The 19,373-nt window shown below is 41.4% G+C and overlaps 2 protein-coding genes and 1 long non-coding RNA gene across 6 annotated transcripts in view; 1 reads left to right on the forward strand and 2 right to left on the reverse strand.

The window, feature by feature from the left end:
* Positions 1–235: 235 nt before the first annotated feature.
* On the reverse strand, positions 236–2,401 carry LOC137840335 (uncharacterized). Its single transcript, XR_011086916.1, has 3 exons — positions 2,254–2,401; positions 1,914–2,003; positions 236–1,399 (listed from the first exon to the last, which is right to left on the reverse strand). It is a non-coding gene; the product is annotated as an uncharacterized lncRNA (long non-coding RNA).
* Positions 2,402–6,577: 4,176 nt separating this feature from the next.
* Positions 6,578–12,854, forward strand: LOC125969533 (centrosomal protein of 95 kDa). 3 transcript variants are annotated; one of them, XM_049721712.2, is made up of 21 exons: positions 6,578–6,815; positions 7,191–7,319; positions 7,689–7,796; positions 7,882–7,992; positions 8,276–8,399; positions 8,606–8,721; positions 8,856–9,085; positions 9,205–9,262; positions 9,355–9,416; positions 9,488–9,675; positions 9,755–9,890; positions 10,062–10,179; positions 10,321–10,448; positions 10,539–10,634; positions 10,705–10,843; positions 10,959–11,128; positions 11,202–11,276; positions 11,362–11,514; positions 11,592–11,738; positions 11,914–11,985; positions 12,068–12,854. In XM_049721712.2, exons 1-21 carry the CDS (start codon positions 6,791–6,793, stop codon positions 12,242–12,244), a joined length of 2,562 nt encoding a protein of 853 aa, XP_049577669.1. In that variant the 5' UTR covers positions 6,578–6,790; the 3' UTR covers positions 12,245–12,854. The 3 variants fall into 3 exon arrangements, with proteins under 3 accessions (XP_049577669.1, XP_049577668.1, XP_049577670.1); XM_049721711.1 differs by having other exon boundaries at positions 6,579–6,815; positions 10,267–10,448; XM_049721713.2 differs by having other exon boundaries at positions 6,579–6,815; positions 9,557–9,675; positions 10,267–10,448.
* Positions 12,855–14,222: 1,368 nt separating this feature from the next.
* The window catches only part of LOC125969534 (E3 ubiquitin-protein ligase SMURF2), a 34,313-nt gene continuing 29,162 nt past the window's right edge, over positions 14,223–19,373 (reverse strand). For both annotated transcript variants that reach the window (XM_049721715.2, XM_049721714.2), the window contains exons 13-20: positions 19,165–19,268; positions 18,971–19,085; positions 18,697–18,875; positions 18,124–18,261; positions 17,899–18,019; positions 17,619–17,820; positions 17,412–17,487; positions 14,223–16,796 (exon numbers count right to left, since the gene is read on the reverse strand). In XM_049721715.2, coding sequence (XP_049577672.1) covers positions 16,697–16,796; positions 17,412–17,487; positions 17,619–17,820; positions 17,899–18,019; positions 18,124–18,261; positions 18,697–18,875; positions 18,971–19,085; positions 19,165–19,268 — 1,035 coding nt within the window. In that variant the 3' untranslated portion in view covers positions 14,223–16,696. The remainder of the gene's footprint in view (positions 16,797–17,411; positions 17,488–17,618; positions 17,821–17,898; positions 18,020–18,123; positions 18,262–18,696; positions 18,876–18,970; positions 19,086–19,164; positions 19,269–19,373) is intronic.

Here is a 19,373-nt window from a genome sequence, read left to right on the forward strand (position 1 = left end):
TAATTTAACTTTTTCTTGGAGTTTGCCACTTCACCCAACAATGACACCATAAAGTATTGACTAACCGGTGTGATTGCATTCATCCACTTCTCTGATTCCGGTCCTTATATGGTCGTCCCATATTTCTTCACTGTGAGAAAAAGAGATATTTTGGGAAACGCAGAAACTTGCACAACATATGACAGAAGGAATTTACGGGAAGATCTCATGACAAAGTCTAAATTGGAAACAAACATCTTTCTCATTCAAGACACTGCTGTGTTCTTGATTCTTTAATTCTTGTGCTTTCCTGTGATTGTCATCTTTGACATAAATGTCCAAACTCTGCCCTGTGTCCTTCCAGGGACAATGAACCATCTGGCATTCAGCATACAAGCCCTTTGTCATTATCGTCTACCGCACCACAAAAGACCCAATTTCATTTATTTCCACCATAATGTTTTTTGACCTCTCATAAGGTCTGTTTTCAGCTAGCTGAGATGCCTTGAAGAGGGAAGATCAGAATTTAGCGAAGAACCAGATCAGCGCTTCTGCATGTTTTTACATTATGGTAGCTGACTTGAAGTCTTAATTAAAGTAATTAATCTATTTCCTGTAATTTCCAGACTATAAGACACACCTGAATAGAAGCCACACCAGCTAAAATTAGGGGAAACTTCAGTCTTGTTCGTATACATATAATACTATAAGCTGCATTATGATTAAAATTAAATGTATTATCAAAACAAATCTTGTTACAATATCATCTAAATCATAAAAATAATAACAGATAACCTGCATTGAACTATAAACCGGAAAGTTCAAAGGCTGTGCAAAAGTAGCGATTTATAGTCCAGAAATTTCAGTATTTGATTTTAATTTAATTTATCTATTAGAATTGAAGAATTTTCTTGCTCACTATGTCTTTCAACAAATTAGAGGGATTATGCAAGAACAACCACTATTTTAATAGACAGACAACAAAAATGAGAAATTGAGGAGAATTCATTTTGAGTACATGAGTGTTAAGGTCCAAAAACTTAATACCAACCACAAAAACCAACAATGACAAAAAATAAATAAAACAAGCACGTAAATAACATTTTCCAACCCAAAAAAGCATGTTTAGTAGCCTGAGGATGGTGTTATCAAAAAGACAGTGATTGGAAGGAGGTGGAAAAAAGACTAAAACCACCTCACCGGAAAAGTGACGTATTGCACTATTTACATCTCTGGAGCCAGTTTCTCAATTGAGAGACGCTGTTTCGAAGATCGTCTCTTTCTCTTGTTAAAGCATTGAGTCTTTCTTGTAATCTGAAGCACCGTCTTGGGTTTCTGCCACAATCCGCGTATCTCGTCGTCACGGGCTGTGGACTGGTTGGGCAAGTTAGATTGCAGTCCAAACAAAATTGTGAGGGCACTGAAGGAAAAAAGTATGAATGGATCATTATCACAAAATCAGATGAATAGTGGGACCTCTTAAGTTGAACATTATTCATTCCTTGACATTGCTTTAATTTTACAATTTGGGAGAATTTGGTCATTTCTGCCTCGTAGTTCTGAGTTTCTGAGTCGCTGGTCAGACCTTTCTGTAGTGTTCAGGACATTTATGGCGTACTGAAAAAAACTATCAAAGCATTGAAATTACACAAGAATGTTTGAATTTCCACCTCTAGGTCAGGATTTAATCAACCTTTTTCCTGAAATCCTTTCCATGTTCACTGAGCTGAAGTCAGTAGGCAATGTTCAATTTTGTGATGATGGTTTGAACTCAGGTTTTGACTTTTAAAGGATATTTTCTCGAGAATTTTGGTTGAACGTCAAACTGGGTTTTCCATTGCATCTATTCACAGCACTATTTGACGTTACTTTCTTGATACAGCAGAAGTTTAAACATGTACATTCAAAAACAATAGTATAAGCTGTCTACTTACAGGCGAGGCGTAGAGAAACATTGAGCGTGGCTTGAAGGACACATCCAAGGCCGATGATTAGGAGAAATACATGAAACATTCTTTGTTGTGCTAAATGGATGCATATATAGTGTCAAAGACTCGGGGCTTAATGAACCAAATATTTTACAGGGTGTAAGTACTTGCAGAGATGCAAGTGCTTGATTCCTAAAGTATAAATGAATATTTTCACCGTTATAAATTCCATAATATATATAGGAACAGTAAGCTCCAGCAGGAATAGGAAGTCTATGACTTTACAGAAAACTTAAATCCAGATATTATTGTCAAGTATTCTCAGGTATGATGAGGACGAGATTACCTTTTCGATTTGTATCCTCACTGGACATCTGTTGTGCCATCTCTACGGGAATAATGCATTCACCTTTCAGCTCAGTGACAGTCGACAATGTGTCAATTCTACAGCGTGAAGTAACTGACACTATTTATCAATCATAAAAAGGGGAACTAAGAAAGGCTTAAGCACATTTCCTATTCTCTTTTTCTGTCATGGACTGCCACTTCAAGAATTTCATAATCCCATCACATGCTGATATAAGGAGAACAACAACCTTGCCAGCTGACAGAAAGAAATGAAAAGGCAGAATCACAGAATTGGTTTTTACACGACCGTGACACTAACTTCCATCGTTATTGTAAGTCTCTCGCGGCCGCGACATGGTGAGACTTCATCGTTCGGAGGCTCCACTGCAGATGGACTACATAAACGTGCCTCAAGCTTCAAGCGAAGAAGGGACAGAGGCAGAGACGGGTGAATATAAGAATTTTTAAGCCATATTAATCTGTTTATTTTTCCACCTTTATGTCCATGCTATTAGATTCATGTGAACATTTTCAGAAGAAAGTTTGTCAGAAAGTGTACAATAATGGTGGTTGGATCCTTCGGAATAAAGGTTTAAAGGACAACTGATCAATAATCAAATTAATCAATTAATATTTAGATAATCGATTGGTCGTCACAAAAGCTTGTGTAATTTATAATTGTCTAAATGGATAGAATTTCAGCTGCTCAGCAGTAAATGAAATACATTTCAAAATCCTACAAATATGTCTTTTTAATTTGGAAAACAACGTTTAGCATTTTGTTGTGTTTCTGAGCAAAGCAGTAACTAAATCTGAAATCAATTGAAATGATGTCCTGTTTTATAATAGAGACAGAAGTCACAACTTGTTTTATTAACTGTTAATCAACAGATTAATTGATTATTAAAATAATCAGTTGCAGAACTAATATAAATGTCTTACCAATTTAAAAGCATAGGGTAAAATACACAGGTGCATTATGATAATTTTGAAAAGTATGAACTTTGGAGGCAGCTCGATGGTGCACTGGTTAGCACCTCCGCTTCACAGTTAGGAGGGTTCGATTCCACCTCCAACCCTCCCTGTGTGGAGTTTGCATGTTCTCCCCGTGCCTGCGTGGGCTTCCTCTGGGCACTCCGGTTTCCTCCCACATCCCAAAAACATGCTTGGTAGGCCAATTGAGCACTCCAAATTGCCCCGGGGTGCGACAAATGGTTGTTCATCTCTGTGTGCCCTGCAATTGTCTGGCAACCGGTTCGGGGTGTCCCCTACCAGCACCAGCCCGTGACCCCCGTAGAAACAAAGCGGTACAGAAAATGGATGGATGGATGAACTATGGATGGTAGACTGCTATGCCTCTCAGAGCTGTCTGACCTAGTAATTTGTCTACGCTTTCTGTTCCTGGTCTGTATCATATGATATTTCACCAGACTGGAATTTTCTTGAAGACCATTTCCGTAGTTGTAGTGTTGTAGCATATAATTTGGTCACGATACTATTTGTGAGGGACAAATTACATAAATACAAAGATAATATTAAACACAATGTTCAATGATTAAATTCACCGCAATAACTTGAGTTCATTCATCATGTCTCTCATTGGTGCTCATGATAATGATGTCATCTCAAAGGCAGAAACGTGTACAGACTCGTCGCTGTGAGCCTCGGACTGTTGTGTGTCCTCCAAGCTGCTCTCAACATTTCACTACGTCTTACTTCACGTGAGTTTCAATTCTTCTTCTCTTTCTTTGTGGTGTTATACGTATATGCATGTAGCCTTGATATGTCATTTGGGAAAAAGTGTACAAATGAATAAGTGTAAAAAAAAACCAAACACAGCTAATAAAACCTGATATATATGAACAGGTATGTGTAGACTTTTTATATCCACTGGCTCATTTCCCTTTCAGTGTCTTCTGTCGGTGAAATAGACACATTTGCTGCGTGTGCAAACTCCACTCTCAACAAAGAAGTGAAAAGAAAAATCGATACTATTGGTAAGGATAACTGGGAACGTATAATCATTGCTATTATGAATGATTAACTCCGATCTGACTGGTTTTATTGACAGAAAATCGAATTAATTACTATCAACTTATATGTTTGTGTGTGTTAAAAAATGTTGAGCAGATAAATATGGACAAGAAGGGTGGGTATATTTTCCCTCCAGTTTGTATTACATCTCTTCCACGAGGAGAACGTGGCTCGGCAGTCAAGTCGACTGCCTGAGGAGAGGTGCAGACCTGGTGGTTGTCGACAGCAGGGAAGAGCAGGTAGCTCTGGTTCTTGTGTGACTCCTATTATTCACTATTTCTTGGAGTTGAATCTCAAAGAGAGCATGATGTGTTGCATTGTCTCTTAACAAGGAGTTTCTCAGCAAATTCAACAATATGATGTGGATCGGGCTGATCGAACGCGGGGGCACGTGGTATTGGGTCAACGGGTCTCAGCTGAAAACAAGGTTCACACTTTTTTTATGCACACGCACGCCACATCATTGCTTCAAAATATGTTTGCGCTTCATGACTAAATCTGACCCGTGCACACGCGTGTGCATGTGTGTATATGTGTGCGTGCGTGTGTGGAGATAGAGCAGTGGTTCTTAACCTTGTTGGAGGTATCGAACCCCACCAATTTCATATGTGCATTCACCGAACCTCTCTTTAGTGAAAAATAAAATTATTTCTTTCAAATTCAAGACATAATGATTTTTTACTGGTGCACAAAATGAGCCTTGCATGAATGTCACCTTGTTCAAAATCAACACAATGCATGAACTCAACAAATTACACACCTGCAAATCAGTGTGACTTTGCGAGACCAGTTCGCGGTATCACGAATTTGCACGATAAATCTGGTGTGTTCGGACCGTCGCAGTGGTGGCTCTGCCGAACCCCTGAGACCGCCAACCCACCGAACCCCGAGGGTTCGATTGAACCCAGGTTAAGAACCACTGAGATAGAGAGATACATAATTCATAGATAGATAGATAGATAGACAGATAGACAGATAGACAGATAGATAGATAGATAGATAGATAGATAGATAGATAGATAGATAGATAGATAGATAGATAGATAGATAGATAGATAGATAGATAGATAGATAGATAGATAGAGTGTGTGAGAGAGCAGGAGAGAGAGAGAGCGAGAGGGTGAGCGAGAGAGAGATAGACAAGACAGAGCGAGAGATAGAGACAGAGACAAAGAGAGAGAAATAAGGCGGGGATTAGAATGAAAATGAAAACTGTGTGTGTTTTCTTGTGTTACAGCTTCTGGGCTCCAAATGAACCCAATAAATTTGAAGGCAAAAATGAAGAATGTGTACAAATACGGTACAATGACAATATAAACAACTGGAATGATGTCGAATGTGAAGAACAACATTTTTGGATCTGTGAAAAGAAGGTGTGATGCAACTCTTAGTAGATACGACTAACTCTGAAACAATTTCATTTCATATATACATATATATATATACACGTTGCAGTGCTTTGATAATTTTAAAATGGTCTGATCTGCTTGTGTTTCGTATTACAAACATTGAGCGTTTGTGGAGAAACCACTGGGCTGAATAAAGAATACTTTTTTGTGCCATGTGACATCCATCTATTAACCTTCTAAAGCGCTTATTGTCATTAAGGTCGCACATGAGCTCAAGTCTACATTCCAGCTAATTTGGGAGAAAGGCAGGGTACCTCAGGTACCTGGATTGGTAACCAGTTAATCACAGGGGAGACCAATAAACATTCAAACAACCATGCGCAATCGCGGACAATTGTCCATAATGAACATAGCATGGATGTTATGGAACGTGAGAGGAAACTGGAGTGCTAAGGAAAACACACGCAAGCATGGAGGGAACATGCCAACATCAAAGAAGGCTAAATCCAAGATACAAACACTGGGACAATTTATGATTTAATTCTTTAGAATGATGCAACCCATTCATGACTTTGTATAAAGCGTACAAATCAGCAACAAATTGTAGAACGGAATTCTCTAAATTTAGGTTCACTGGCAAGAGTTAAAGGCTAGATACACAATTTTCATCAACTTAATGTCAACGAGACAAACGTTACAATTTATTTATTTCATTTTTTTAAATCGACATGAGTGAAATTCAAGACAATTTCTGGATATGGGTTTCTTCTTTTTTTTAATGATGACCTCAAACGTTGCCAAAATGAACGGAATACTAGAGAAACACGCAACGGAGAGACCATGCCAACTCCAAAGAGTTTACCTGCACGACCTACACGAGCGTATACCTGCACTGACAAAAGGTATCCAGCAGATGGCAGTAGTCACAGATCAACGACACTTCCGGAAACTAGCAACAAGAACATCCAATCAAAAACAGTAACATTTTAAGTCAGGAAAGACGGTTGTTTCTTTCTCATGCTGAAAACTACTCTACCAATACACTAACGTACATGTAGTGTCCGCTCTGGATTTCAGTTCTTTCACCAAAAACAACTCCCCGGGAATTTCCTTGTTTTTGAGCCACATCTGCCTCTCTTCGACAGCTGTTTCATGGGCACTCCGGAGGAAGAGAAAGGTAAAAGCGGAAGGCAACGATCGCTGTTGACGTACTATACGTAAGCTAACGCTAACTTTCCATTGCTAACTTTGTTGTTTCGCTCCATTTCTGTTATTGTTTTGGTACGTTTCCAGCCGAGTGAATAATCTCATATTGTATTAAATTCCCCCCAAATCGGTCAACAAAGTATACATTGTAAGAGTCTTTGAAGTCGGCGCGAAACCAAGTGACTTTAGCAGTGCTGGCTAGTTGAGTTGTTGAGTTAAAGTTGCGACACTTTGGTATCGATAGATATCGACGTGACCTGCTGTTTTTTATTGCCCTCAAAACTTGCAATACTGTGAGAAATTGTATGCGTTATGCAACTCAGTGTATGTTTTCTTCCTTTAACAGACTGGTTAGATGTGGCAAATGAGCTGCTCGGCAAGTGTGGCATTCAACAGAAGCTGACTAAACTCACAGACTGCGACGCCCATGTGTTTATTAGTCTCTATGAAAACATCCTGAGAGAGAAGGTTCCAGGTAAGATGACAGCAAACCGGGTGCAGCATCTATTCTGGAGTTCAGTTATGTTTGGAGACTTTCTCATGCGAAATTTTGATCTCTTTGTATGTATTGGCATGTGAAGAAATTGCCAATAAAGCAGACTTTAAAATACAAAATTTACAGGGAGGGCCACAATTTATTTTTGGGGTTAGTCACAAATCCATTTATTGAGACTGTTCAGTCTGCAATTGTTCAAAACACAATGTAGTTGTAATTCAAAACAACAAATGTAAAGTGTATTTTTTATTAATTTAGACTTAAAAATAAATGATTGACAATCATCTATTATTGAATGACAATTATTGATGGTTTCTATACTTGCTTGATTGTTTTCAATCTTTTCAGATTATATTGTACCACCACGCAGTCAAGAGGATGACATCCATAATGTTCAGTGTGTGATTGACTCGCTGTCACTGGATTATCTTCAGATTAGTCTCTCGCATATCACAGGCATTTAAATTTTTTTTGCACCATGTTTTTTTTTTTAGCTGTTTAGAATAACAGTCAAAATGTGTAATATCTATATTGCTAACAGGAGAAAATGTAATCAGGGGAGACAAAGAGTCAATCAAGAACCTTTTGGATATCTTTGACGGGCTCCTGGAATATCTCAGCGAGGCGATAAGTGAGGACTCACAGAATGACGGTGGGCACATCTAACAATACTCTCTCTTTGCTTTGACTGTTCTCAATATATTGACACCAGTTATTATGTGTGGTCTATTTGTATAAACTGAAAATCATTTTTAAAACTAGCTATGGAAAACAAAGAAACATCTCATTTGGCAGAACTAAGCAGTGCTTTGTTAGTGTGGCTTGAACTTCGCCACAGACCACATTATGTAACTTCTTCTGCACCTCATGATTGTCATGTCCCAGATAGAAAATACAAGGAATTTCTTCTTTTTTTCTTTTTTACACAAAATCAGGGTCACAAAATGGTGGTCTCCGAGAGGAAGCTCCCAGTGAAAGCGAGGTGCCAACAATCAGCAATGCCATCAAGCAGATAGACACAAAGATGGAGGAAGTGCGTTTATATTCTGATGATGGAACGTAAGTAAATTTTTGTAGCTCTTTTCGCACTGCCTGTTAAAGACGGGATGTTTCTGTATTGCTCTGTGTTAACCGCACTGCCACGGACTAGAGGCTGTTTATAAACAAGTTCCTAAATTCTAAACCACAACACATGTATTCCTAACAGTCGAGTGAGTCAACTGAAATGTCCGGTAATTTGCATGATCACATATCTTCCAATGCAGGTCCACTATGCAGTCGAGTAGGACTTCCCAACACTCCGGCAACAGTGAGCAGCCCGGCTCACCCGGCGAAGGCATCGGGCTTGGAGTTTCAGCACGCACGTTTGCAGATCAACAAGGTGAAGATGCAAAAATATGCATTAAAAAATACAAAGTGGCCCCTCTTTAGGAGGGAGTTTTTCTGTTGCTATGCCAGAAATAGTTGTAGGCAATTTTGCCCCCTGCATCTATTCTTTACCTTCTGACTCAACAGAACCAGCTGTCCAGATGTTAACCATGGATGCAGTCGCCACCACGGATGCAGTCACTGCCACTAGTCCCTCAGAGGACCAGGACCTACCTTTGAGTGTACGGCCGCACGCTGCCATTGCACTGCAGCCACCCACCCAGAGTGATTCTCCCCACCCCGTCGTCACAGACACACACTCCATGGAGCAAGACGCCGGTGGTGCCGAGGAGCAACACGACCATGTTGTCATTCAGGTATTAAAACCTTCTGTTTTTTTATTAGATTTCGTAGGGTCTCACTTTCCTAGTAACCTTTTTGACCTCAGTCAGTGCTTCTTTTTGGTCCTATGTTCAAATGTCCCATCATTCTCCAGGGACAGACCTCTAGCGCTGAAGCCCAGGGAGTTGTCTGCAATGGACTGCACTCTCCGGGTGGGTGAGAAAAACAAAACAAAACAAAACACAGTTGGTCCCCGCTTACATCTTGAGACTAACAGTCTGGCACTTCTGTGCCTCTTTTCCAGCCTTGAGTGAAAGTGAGTCAACAAGCCAGCAAAGAGCCAACGTTGCATTCGAGACACTCCAGGTAGGAAAGAAGCAGGTCGCCATATTTCCGGCATTTTGTACAAGTTTCAGCACCAAGTACAATATTTTCAGCCCACTAAGGGAGGCCCCAGGAGGGTTTTAGTCCACACGCAACCAGATGTGCTCATCCTCACACTGCAGGATGAGGCGTCGGCCACTACTCCGTCGCCACCAGACACGGAAGAGGAGCAAGAGGAAGAAGAGTCATGTCCTACGAGGAGACTGCAGGCGGAGAGGCTCCACAATAGCAAGGCCCTCGGGTAAAACTATTTCATGCAAGCATAGTTGCCCTCGCTTAGAGGATGTCTCGCTCAAGCCTTCACTGTTTTGTCTGAGCAGCAGATGGTTGGAAAAAGATGAGGAGGAAGAAGACAAGGAGACACATTCTTGCCGAAGGAAGAGCAATAAGCGAGCGGAAAAAGAGTTGCATCATATTTCGGAGAAACTAACCCATCGAATTGATGAGCTGGATCAGGTGAGATCAGGTTCAAGTGCATGTTTGTAAACTTTTTCTTCCTGGATTTTCTTGACCTTTCATTTGAAAATGCCGGAAATGTGCCATATAAGTAAAGCCCCCTTCTTGGAGCTCAACATTTCACTTCAAAAGCATCATATTTTCTTTTTTAAATTTTTGTATTTCCTGCAGATGCTAAAACGACTTATGGACACCAGTGGAGAGTCTGGAGCTGTCGGAGATTCAGAAGAAGAGTCTGACCTCTGTGACGACTTCGTAACGCAACGTAGGACTTCCAGACCACATGCAGGTGTGATGAAAATATGCATTTTCTCAGCTATATATTTATATTTACGCTCACTCAGAGCACATCCACAAGAGTTTTTGGGTATTTCAGGAACACTCGAACCCAAATCCACCCATAGGAGATCCTTATCCTTTTCCTCGCCAGCACGACATCACTCCGTGCTGGAGCGCTTGCAGGATGGCAAGCACGAAGCCCTGAGCCAACAAACGAACATCCCAAACCGTCCTCTGATGTGGCAAAGTGAGCCGCCGCGCCGTACTAAACACAGAAAGGTTGTTTTGATTTTTATCCATCCCATATATAGTGGTTGACTTCCAACATTCAGATGGTATTTATGGAATTCACGTTCTTTGTCTAACCAGACTGTGGTGAACCAAGCCTACGAGACGGAACTGGCGAGATTAGAAGGCAAAAAACGAGACGATCTGGACAAGGAACGACACAAAGCTCAAGAAGCTGTAAGTCGTCGCTGTGCTTCTCACCAACCACAGAGGTGTCGCCAAACAAGACAAGATTGCGTGTACACAGGAGCGAGAGTACAGAGAGGCCCTACTCGATGACATCCCCAAGGCACCCAGAACGCTTCCTTCGACAAGCAAGTACCAGCCCAAGGTCCACAAACAAAGCACATCGACGCGGCTACGAATCCCCAAGAAAACGCCACCTCGTAAGATGCATTCCTTTCATTTACATATGAATGAATGGGCTTGTAAGAACACAAACAATCAAATTGTCCCCCCAGAGCAAAGCATGATGTTTCGGCATGCAATTTCTCCTTTCAGTCAAAGTGAAGGAGAATGAGCTCCTGCCCTTGCTCCTGGAGGAGCTGCCGTTCCTGCATATTTCCCCGCATGAGCTGGGCCTTATGTGGCAGCAGCAGAAGCAACACGCAGAGCAACTCCATGCCCAAGCCTTCCCCCAGAAGCAGCGGCGCAGTCGATTCTCCCGAGAGGTTAGTGCTTGACCTGGTGTGGTCCTGAAGGTGGAGCGCAAGTGAGTCATGGATGCTTCCCCGTGTGTGGCAGTTGGAAGAAGCTCAGAGGAAGCATGACTTGCTGGTGGGGTTGGTACACAAACAGCAGGAGCACAGCAGACGTCTGGTGGGTTCACTCACATTTCTTCCAGTGAGTTCCAAACAGCCAAAAAAAGAGCAGGCTGTGACTCGCTATGGTCTCGATCCTCCAGAGGGACTTTAAAGAGCACAGTAAGCAGCAGAAGTGCAACCAGACCCGACTGAGAGAACAGCGGCAGCAGATCGCTCGGGCCAGGAAGTACTACCAAGACTACCACGTCCAGCACCGGGCTCGCCTCATGAAGGCTCGCGTCAACGAGGAGAAGGTGGTTGCGTGACGCATCCCACTTCTCAGCACTAACAAGCTGATCTGATCATCCGGCATGTCGTTTGGTTTGTGTAGATGCTTCGGCAACTCTTTGAGGAAGGTTTGGAGGTACAGAAGGCTCGTCTGAGGGAGCAGAGAGCCTTCGCTACGGAGCAACGGCTGGAGTATCAGAAACAACACCAGGACCACATAGAGTCTATGGAGAACTACTACAAAGATCAAGTAGGACCACTTGCACAAGTGTATGAGATCTGCAATAAGGGCTGAATGAAATATTTGCCTTCAAGATACGAACGCCACACTTTTATCCTTGAAGCCAATACTGCATCATACGGACAGCTGTTCTTAATCATTTGACTCTCATATTCTAAATCACCTAACCCTTCTCTGTTTGCAGTTTTCACTTCTGGCTGAAAAACTTGCACAAGAGCAACAAGAGATCAAGATTCGTAAAAAAGCTCAAGAGAAGGTTTAAAGAACAAGTCATGTTAAAAATATTCTTACAACACTACTATCAGGTTGCCCCTTGTTGAAGCAGTGCCTTTTTGCAGGTGCTGCTCAAGATGAAGCGCGAGCTGCGTTCCAAGATGGAGCGCGAGATCCGCGAGCTGCAGAAAATCATCATCCAGAACGACCAGGACGACCACTTCCAGGATCTGGAGGTCCAGAGGTTACGCAATCGAGTGTGCATGGCTTCATTTCACTGCCACAAAAGCAGTCTGCACTGACCGTGACACGTCTGGGTCTCAACTAGAGGAATGAATCCGAGGTGCAACGTCCTGGTAACTGCTCAGATTTGCACAAGAAGAGCGCGCTTCCGCAACCCTTAATTGGGTACAAGACGAACCTACAATTGAGTAACTGAAAGCAATCCGACAAATTGTAACCAACTGTACCTTCACTGTGACCTTAGTCTGTTGTAGCTGGTTGCCAGTACAAATGTTTGTTCTTATGCCAAATGACCAGAACACTGGGTTTTAACTTCCTTTTACCATGTGTGATTAAGTCTTCCTTCAACTTGTCTGTGGTTTATTTATTTTTTTAAATTAAATCTGGCCTTTTTTTTTTCTTTGTAAATACTAACTGGGTATTGGTGCGTTGTAATCCATAAAACAATAACAATTAAGTTTTAAGAAAACCCAAAGCTATTGGATTTCTATCTAACTGTAGCATTTGACAAGTGTGACTAAAGGTTTGTACATATTTAGGAGGGAAATTAACTTCTATGAAGCTCCCGATGATGTCTGAACCACCTTAAATGACATGAACAAGACTAATGCTGTTGTGGGTGATCTAGTCTGCACTTGAACCAATAAACCTCACGTTGCAAAGTTCTCACCACATCCACTGTTGCATCTATCCACACAAATACACATATACCTCTAAGTGTGTGCACTAGAACACAATTGACGCCAACTTTTAAAAAAACAAAAATTGGGAAGGAGGTGCGGTGTGAAGCCAAGTTCAGAATACAGCATCTTTTCAACACTGCCAGGGAAAGATAACCGGTGGAAGGTTTGTATTGTTACTATATGAAATAAAGCGATTTAAATGTAACAATTACAATTCAAAATGACTGTTATGTCAAACTTGAACTTGTACAGACAACAATCATTACATGGCAATACGAGAGATAATGACGTGCGTGTTTTGTGGTGTCAAGCTACTAAATTGTCTTCATCAATGAGAGGGCCATTATCATAATTTGTGAGCAGACATGCAACAGTGTACAATTGATTAACGCTGCCAAAATTCCTCACTGAACCTAGAAATGTGCATTTACATAAATTTGCTCCATGAAATGATCTGGTTGAGGGTTACCTGGTGGACTCCATAACTGTCAGCAACATCTTGCTGATTGGCTCCCTGGGCTAGGTAGTTCAGGAACATGAAGCGCTTGCCATAGATGATAGAGCTGGTACAAATCAACGCCCAGAAGTGTATCTTGATCATACCCTACAAAAAGAGAACACATATAAGACACAGTTGGTTTGGGAACAAAAAACATGCCTGATTATCGCAGATTGTTTGGACAACAGAGGAAGCTCTTTAAGTAACATTAAATTAAATCTAGGCATGTGCATGTTACTTTGGTTCTAGTATGCACGTACAAGTTGTACATAGTATTGCCTTACTTGTCTTACCTTGTCTAACGAAGGTCGAGGAGGTCACTAAGCAGATTGTCTTAGTTGTGTCTGCAGACAGCATCCTCTACTGTCTTGTCTCTTCTTTGGCAAGCCTTGGCGTTCCCTCTGAGACACATGGTCTTGAAGGGGCGAGAGTAATTGTTTCACTCCAACGACAGAGGGACAGCTCCTCTTTAACGTACCCTTTCCTTTAACCGATGCTGGCAAAAAAATGTTGGCTACACACCCGAATGTGGTGTCCAATTTGAAAGTTGTCCCTCTGGACAGCAAATATGTCTACACAGTGGGAAAAAACTAATACACTTTTGCATTTTTCTTAAATCTAATATGAAGGCACACAACGTTTAGCCCTTCATTTTGTTGTGGGTGCTTGAATTTTTAGCGTTGCCCGAGTGGTGTCATGCCCACATTGCTCACGCTATGGCACAGCAGTGACAGTGACCAGGAGGTAGTTGATCTGGACTGTTTATGGACCAGAAAACACAGGCAGAGCACACACAGTGAAATCATCGGTATTTCAAAATACTGACAAATGGAAATAATGAGTGATACGCATACATCTGTAAAACATATTGCTGTCACATCCAGACAGCAGTGTTTTATTGCTTCGCTTTCTGCAGGTGTACAAGAATTACCTGTCCCCCAACCTCGCCATCATTTTAATATTTTTACTTTATTGTCCATTTGTCAGTTACAAGCTCACAGAACAGAGCAGCTGTGGAGAAAAACGCAACATTTACTGTAACAATAAATACAAAAACCTGGGAAAATTGGATGCAGAATTATTGAAAAGGATGGTTGGTTTTATTGGGTACAATTCCAACCCCGACGAAGTGTTTGTTTACATGAGTGAGTCAGCCAGTAAATATGGCAAAGCAACACAGATGAGCTATGGACAAACATATGTGCGGCAAAGCGGAAACATGTGCGTGTGCATATACGGATGCAGTCTACAAAATCAGTCCATTTCGTATTTGGTACATAAAGGGAAGTGTCCAAGATGTATACATGACATCTGCAAATAACACTTGCTATGCATTTTTTACTTGTGTGAAATATAACATCAAATAAATCCTCTGTAAATGTTCATAGAACAATTTGTAAGCTCTTCATGGTTGCAGCCAGTAAAGAAATAAGAAAAAGGATTCACAAGTCCAAACAAATAGTTGTGGCTATGCAAAATGGACTTGTTGAGAAAACACGAAACTTTGTCCTCTAGTGGAAACATCCCCAGTAGCAAAGGAAATTCCTATGAATGTATGACTGTTGAAAAGTCAAGTGTGTCTTATTTTGCGTCAAGCCATCCTCATTTAAAAAATAATGTACAACCCACCCACGCTCCAATTGACAAAAAAAACCAACAACCTCAAAACACGTTCACCTGAGAATGCAAAGAGGTCTGGAACAGACATGCTGCATTTGCACAGAACACAAACAAAAACAAATCATATATTTGTACATATATATTTGTACATATACGTATATACACACACACACACGCACATACACACACAAACACACACACACACACACACACTCCTTGTATAGAGATATGTGTTCCTCTAGTCTGTATGTGTAACATATAGTATAGCAAAGTAGACATGATACATTTCAAAACAGGGGTTCCCCCACTTAGGCAATTAAAATGCTGGAAGCTATTTTATCAATTGGCAATCACGCACATCACATCTTGGAAAATACTTTTTTTTTTTTTTTTGGGGTGTCAAGGTTGATGTGTTTTGGGGTGTGAGGGAGGAACATACGATTTCATTTGTCTCTAGTTTGGGAAACCCTGTTTTCATGTTGGGTGTTGGGAGGCGGAAGTACTCCTGACATCATTGCTCACTTGCTAAAGTGCTTGACAGTGACGAGTGAAAATAAACATCTTGTCTGTCTGCAGCAGTGCACACTTTGCAACATGTCACAGTGAGCGCAGCGCGCACGGTGGCCAGGGTGAAGAACACATCCATACAAAATGTGGATGGATGAATGAAATCCTCAAAACAAATTAAATAAAAAATAGGCTCAACACTTTATATTGAGCGGCTTTAAAGACCAACAGTGGAACCTCCAAAACGGGGGAAAAAAGTGCCACAATATGAAATTGACACGGTTCTTTGTGTTAACACTCCATTAACTGTTTTCAAAGACTGCGTAGTTTGACATGATTTTTTTTTCTTCTCTACATGGGCTCCTAGGAAAAAAGAATGGATAACTTGAAATTCTAATTCATTCTTGGAGGTTCCGCTGTAAGGTATCGTGAGAAGAAAAACTTAAAGCCCCCCTTAGCTTTTCATACAAACGTGGATATGGACACATGTACACACATGCAGAACTTCTTCACCAGAGTCCGTTTCCTCAGCACTGACAAGATTGAATCGAGAGAAAAAAAAAAAAAAAAAATCAAGATTTATAGCAAGATCCAAAAACAATATATTACCTTTTCAGGGCTGCTTTTAAAAGTCGACTTTTTTTTCAATGAGGGGCTTGAGAATGAACTGAATCCCTCTTGCACGCACAGACACACACACACGCACACACACACACACACGCGCATACACGCACACGTGCACACACGCACACACACACACACAAACAAACAAACACACACGCACACAAGTTTGGACTGAGGTAGGATGAAAGTGCGCCTCTCCACTACAATATCTGATTTCATGAACATGGAGAGCTTGGGCAAGAATTGGCTACCTGAAGAAGTCGCGGCGAGAAGTGGCAGGAGCGTGACGTGCACAGAACAACGCTAATTCTCGTTCTGCGCTAAAAAAAAAAAAAAAACCACCCAGGAGGAGTATTCAAATGAACGGTGGGAGCGTGGTGGTGGTCTCTAAATCCGCCTGCTCATTCCCAAACGTGCTACAACGTAAAGAAACAAAGAAGGAAGAGGCGCTCTGAACGATATGGGAAGAACGCGGATAGCAGCGTGAAAGAAAGAGGAAGACTGTGGGATGCTCAGTTATGCTGCATGGATGAGTCCTTGGAACAGTCGCATATTAACACACCCACACACACACAAACTCATTCCACGGCAAAGCCGCAGGTCTCCTCGATGGCGGTCAGCAGCTTGTCGTATAGTTTGTCGTAGCTCTCATAGGGCGGAATGTCGATACGGTTGAAGCTGAAATAAAATCATGTATGTGAGATTTCTTTTAAAAAAAGAGAGAAGATATTCACAGAGAATAGCGCTACATGGGGGAGGAGTGGCTAAGTGAAGGAATGTTTGAAAATATTAAAGTATTTCTCGAACAGTTGATGACTTGAAAATTATGCCATTTGCAGTGATTTTATAAAACTCTGGAGAAAATGTGTTAAGTATACATTTATAGCATGTATAATCCATCCACCATTATCTAAATTGCTTATGTGCATATCGAGCTGAGCAATTACTCAAAATTCAATCACAATCACGATTACTACTATAATACTATAGTATGGTATATACTATATAATATAGTATAATATAGTGTCATACTAATACTATTGAAGTTTACAATTACAAGATTGGCAATTGTAACAAGAGTTTACATAATTATAGTTGCTTCAAAGAAATTTGTCTTAACACATCCTTAATATTTATAAAAAATATTTAAACATGTTCTTGTTTTGTACCCAAAAATAAATGATTACCAAAATAATTGTGATTATTATTAATTTTTCCATAATTGAGCAGCCCTGCATATACACACATGCGTATATGTGTGTGCGTGCGTGCATGTATTTGGATTAAACAAACCAGGTGTGGGCTTTGGGCAAATTGTTGGCGTTGGCATCAATCTGATGAATGGTAAAAAGTCGAGGCCCTGCAGCACCTGCAGGCAAAAACGACAAGAAAGCAAACAGAACTCAGCACGTTTCACCTTTTTACGTGTTACTTTTACACTTTGAGAAAACAGTCAAGTCTCTGAAGCTTTAATGACAAGGTGACACAGAAGAGCTGTACCTTGCAGCGCCTTGAAACCCTGCAGGGGCACCCTGGAGGAGCCGGTGACAAACTGCAGCAGGCGTGCCCTCCTCTCCTCATCAAAGGACTCGACCGCCTTCCAGAACCACTTGACGATGTTGCTGTCAGGCGTGCAGTGCTTGAGACGTGTGTTCGACTTCCAGTCGGAGACGTCGATCTTTCCCAGGCCGCACACGATCAGCTGGAAGAGCAGAGAGAACGCTAGAGAAGTGCCGAGGCCGAAAACGCCGACGGCATTCTGATGTCTTCGCTCTCGTACCTCGAGCTCCTTCTCGTCAAAGGACTTGAGCAGATGTTGTGGGATGACTTCATTGAAGCCTTTCTGCAGTGCCAAAAATTGAGCCTCGATTCCGTGTAGGAAACGCCAGTTCACATATAACCTGCAAAGTGTAGCAAACGCGTGCTGACATGAGATCAATCCAGTCAAACAGAGCGCTCTAATAGACAAAACACATTTCTCAACTTCTGACAAACGCCTTCATACCTGACGTACTCCTTTTTGGTATCCTCGCTGACAGAGATGCTCTTTCCGTTAGGTTTGAGCTCATGCTGGATGATCTCTCCATAAGCATTGTGCTCAACACAGAAGGTGTGGTCCAGGACGCCGGTGATGTCATTGTCCCTGGGGAGAAAAACACCAACGAGCCATCATTACCATGGCATGTATTTTAAAATATTTCCTTGATGTTGATCTACTGCATCTCATTCAATGTACTGGTGATATTTTTTTTTCCATACTTTCCAGACTTTGCATATTTTATATATTCTGTACATTTGATTTTGCATTACCTCTTGTACGCAACTTCATTCTAGGTTTGCTTAGTATACAAATTTTCATTCTACTTAATCTAATGGCTAAATAAAATCACAACGTCTGCATGACCAAATAAAACCAGCAGAGGGCGCCGCACGCGTTTCAATTGGCTGCTTTAGTATACATACGTATGTATGATTTACTGTGTGATTGTGTAAATGGTAACAACTGAAAAATATACAACACGTGAAGGTAAAGATTCTTTATATTATAACGTTATTCTTTGAGGGAAGGGCATCTTACAGGATCCAAACGAGACTGTTGTGGAGGTCGGGGTCTACAGACTCCATGTCATCCAGTGTGATGGGTTTTCCCAGCAGTTGCTTGTAAAAAGGCAGAGTGAAGCCTCCGTCGATGTAGTGGCCATGAAACACTGCCATGCCCATGATGCGACCCACAAAGTGGAAATACGACAGGTGCTCCTGCGGATGAAACGTGACATGAAAATGTACGTTAGACGTTTTATTGCCAAGATCGTTGGTGGCCAGACGCGTTTAGCCATTCACTCCTTCTTTACAGGGTTGACGGCCGAGTCGGGGTTGATCTGTAAAGTGTAGATGTCGTCTCTGGAGTACTGGAACAGGCCGTAGTACGGATTGAGCATCTCATGGGACAACAAGTACAACCATTCCCTAAGACACACGCAACATTTATGAAAAGCATTAATTCTATACACATTTATGTTCAGGAGGATATGCTCCAACAAAGTACCTTGCAACCCCGCCGTAGTCGAGTCCCTCTTCTCCTCTAAATTTGATCATCAGTCTTTTCCACAAATCCTTTGGTCGCATCTTCATCACCTGCCGGTACGACTCCTACGGTTGAACACATACGAGGCGGAAAATTACGATACAGAAATGGAGCACAAATGAAATAGAATGCCAAATAATCATCCTGCAGGGGATGTGTGGGGTTCAAAA

The sequence above is a fragment of the Syngnathus scovelli genome, chromosome 5, assembly GCF_024217435.2.
Source record: "Syngnathus scovelli strain Florida chromosome 5, RoL_Ssco_1.2, whole genome shotgun sequence".
NCBI classification, from domain to species: domain Eukaryota; kingdom Metazoa; phylum Chordata; class Actinopteri; order Syngnathiformes; family Syngnathidae; genus Syngnathus; species Syngnathus scovelli.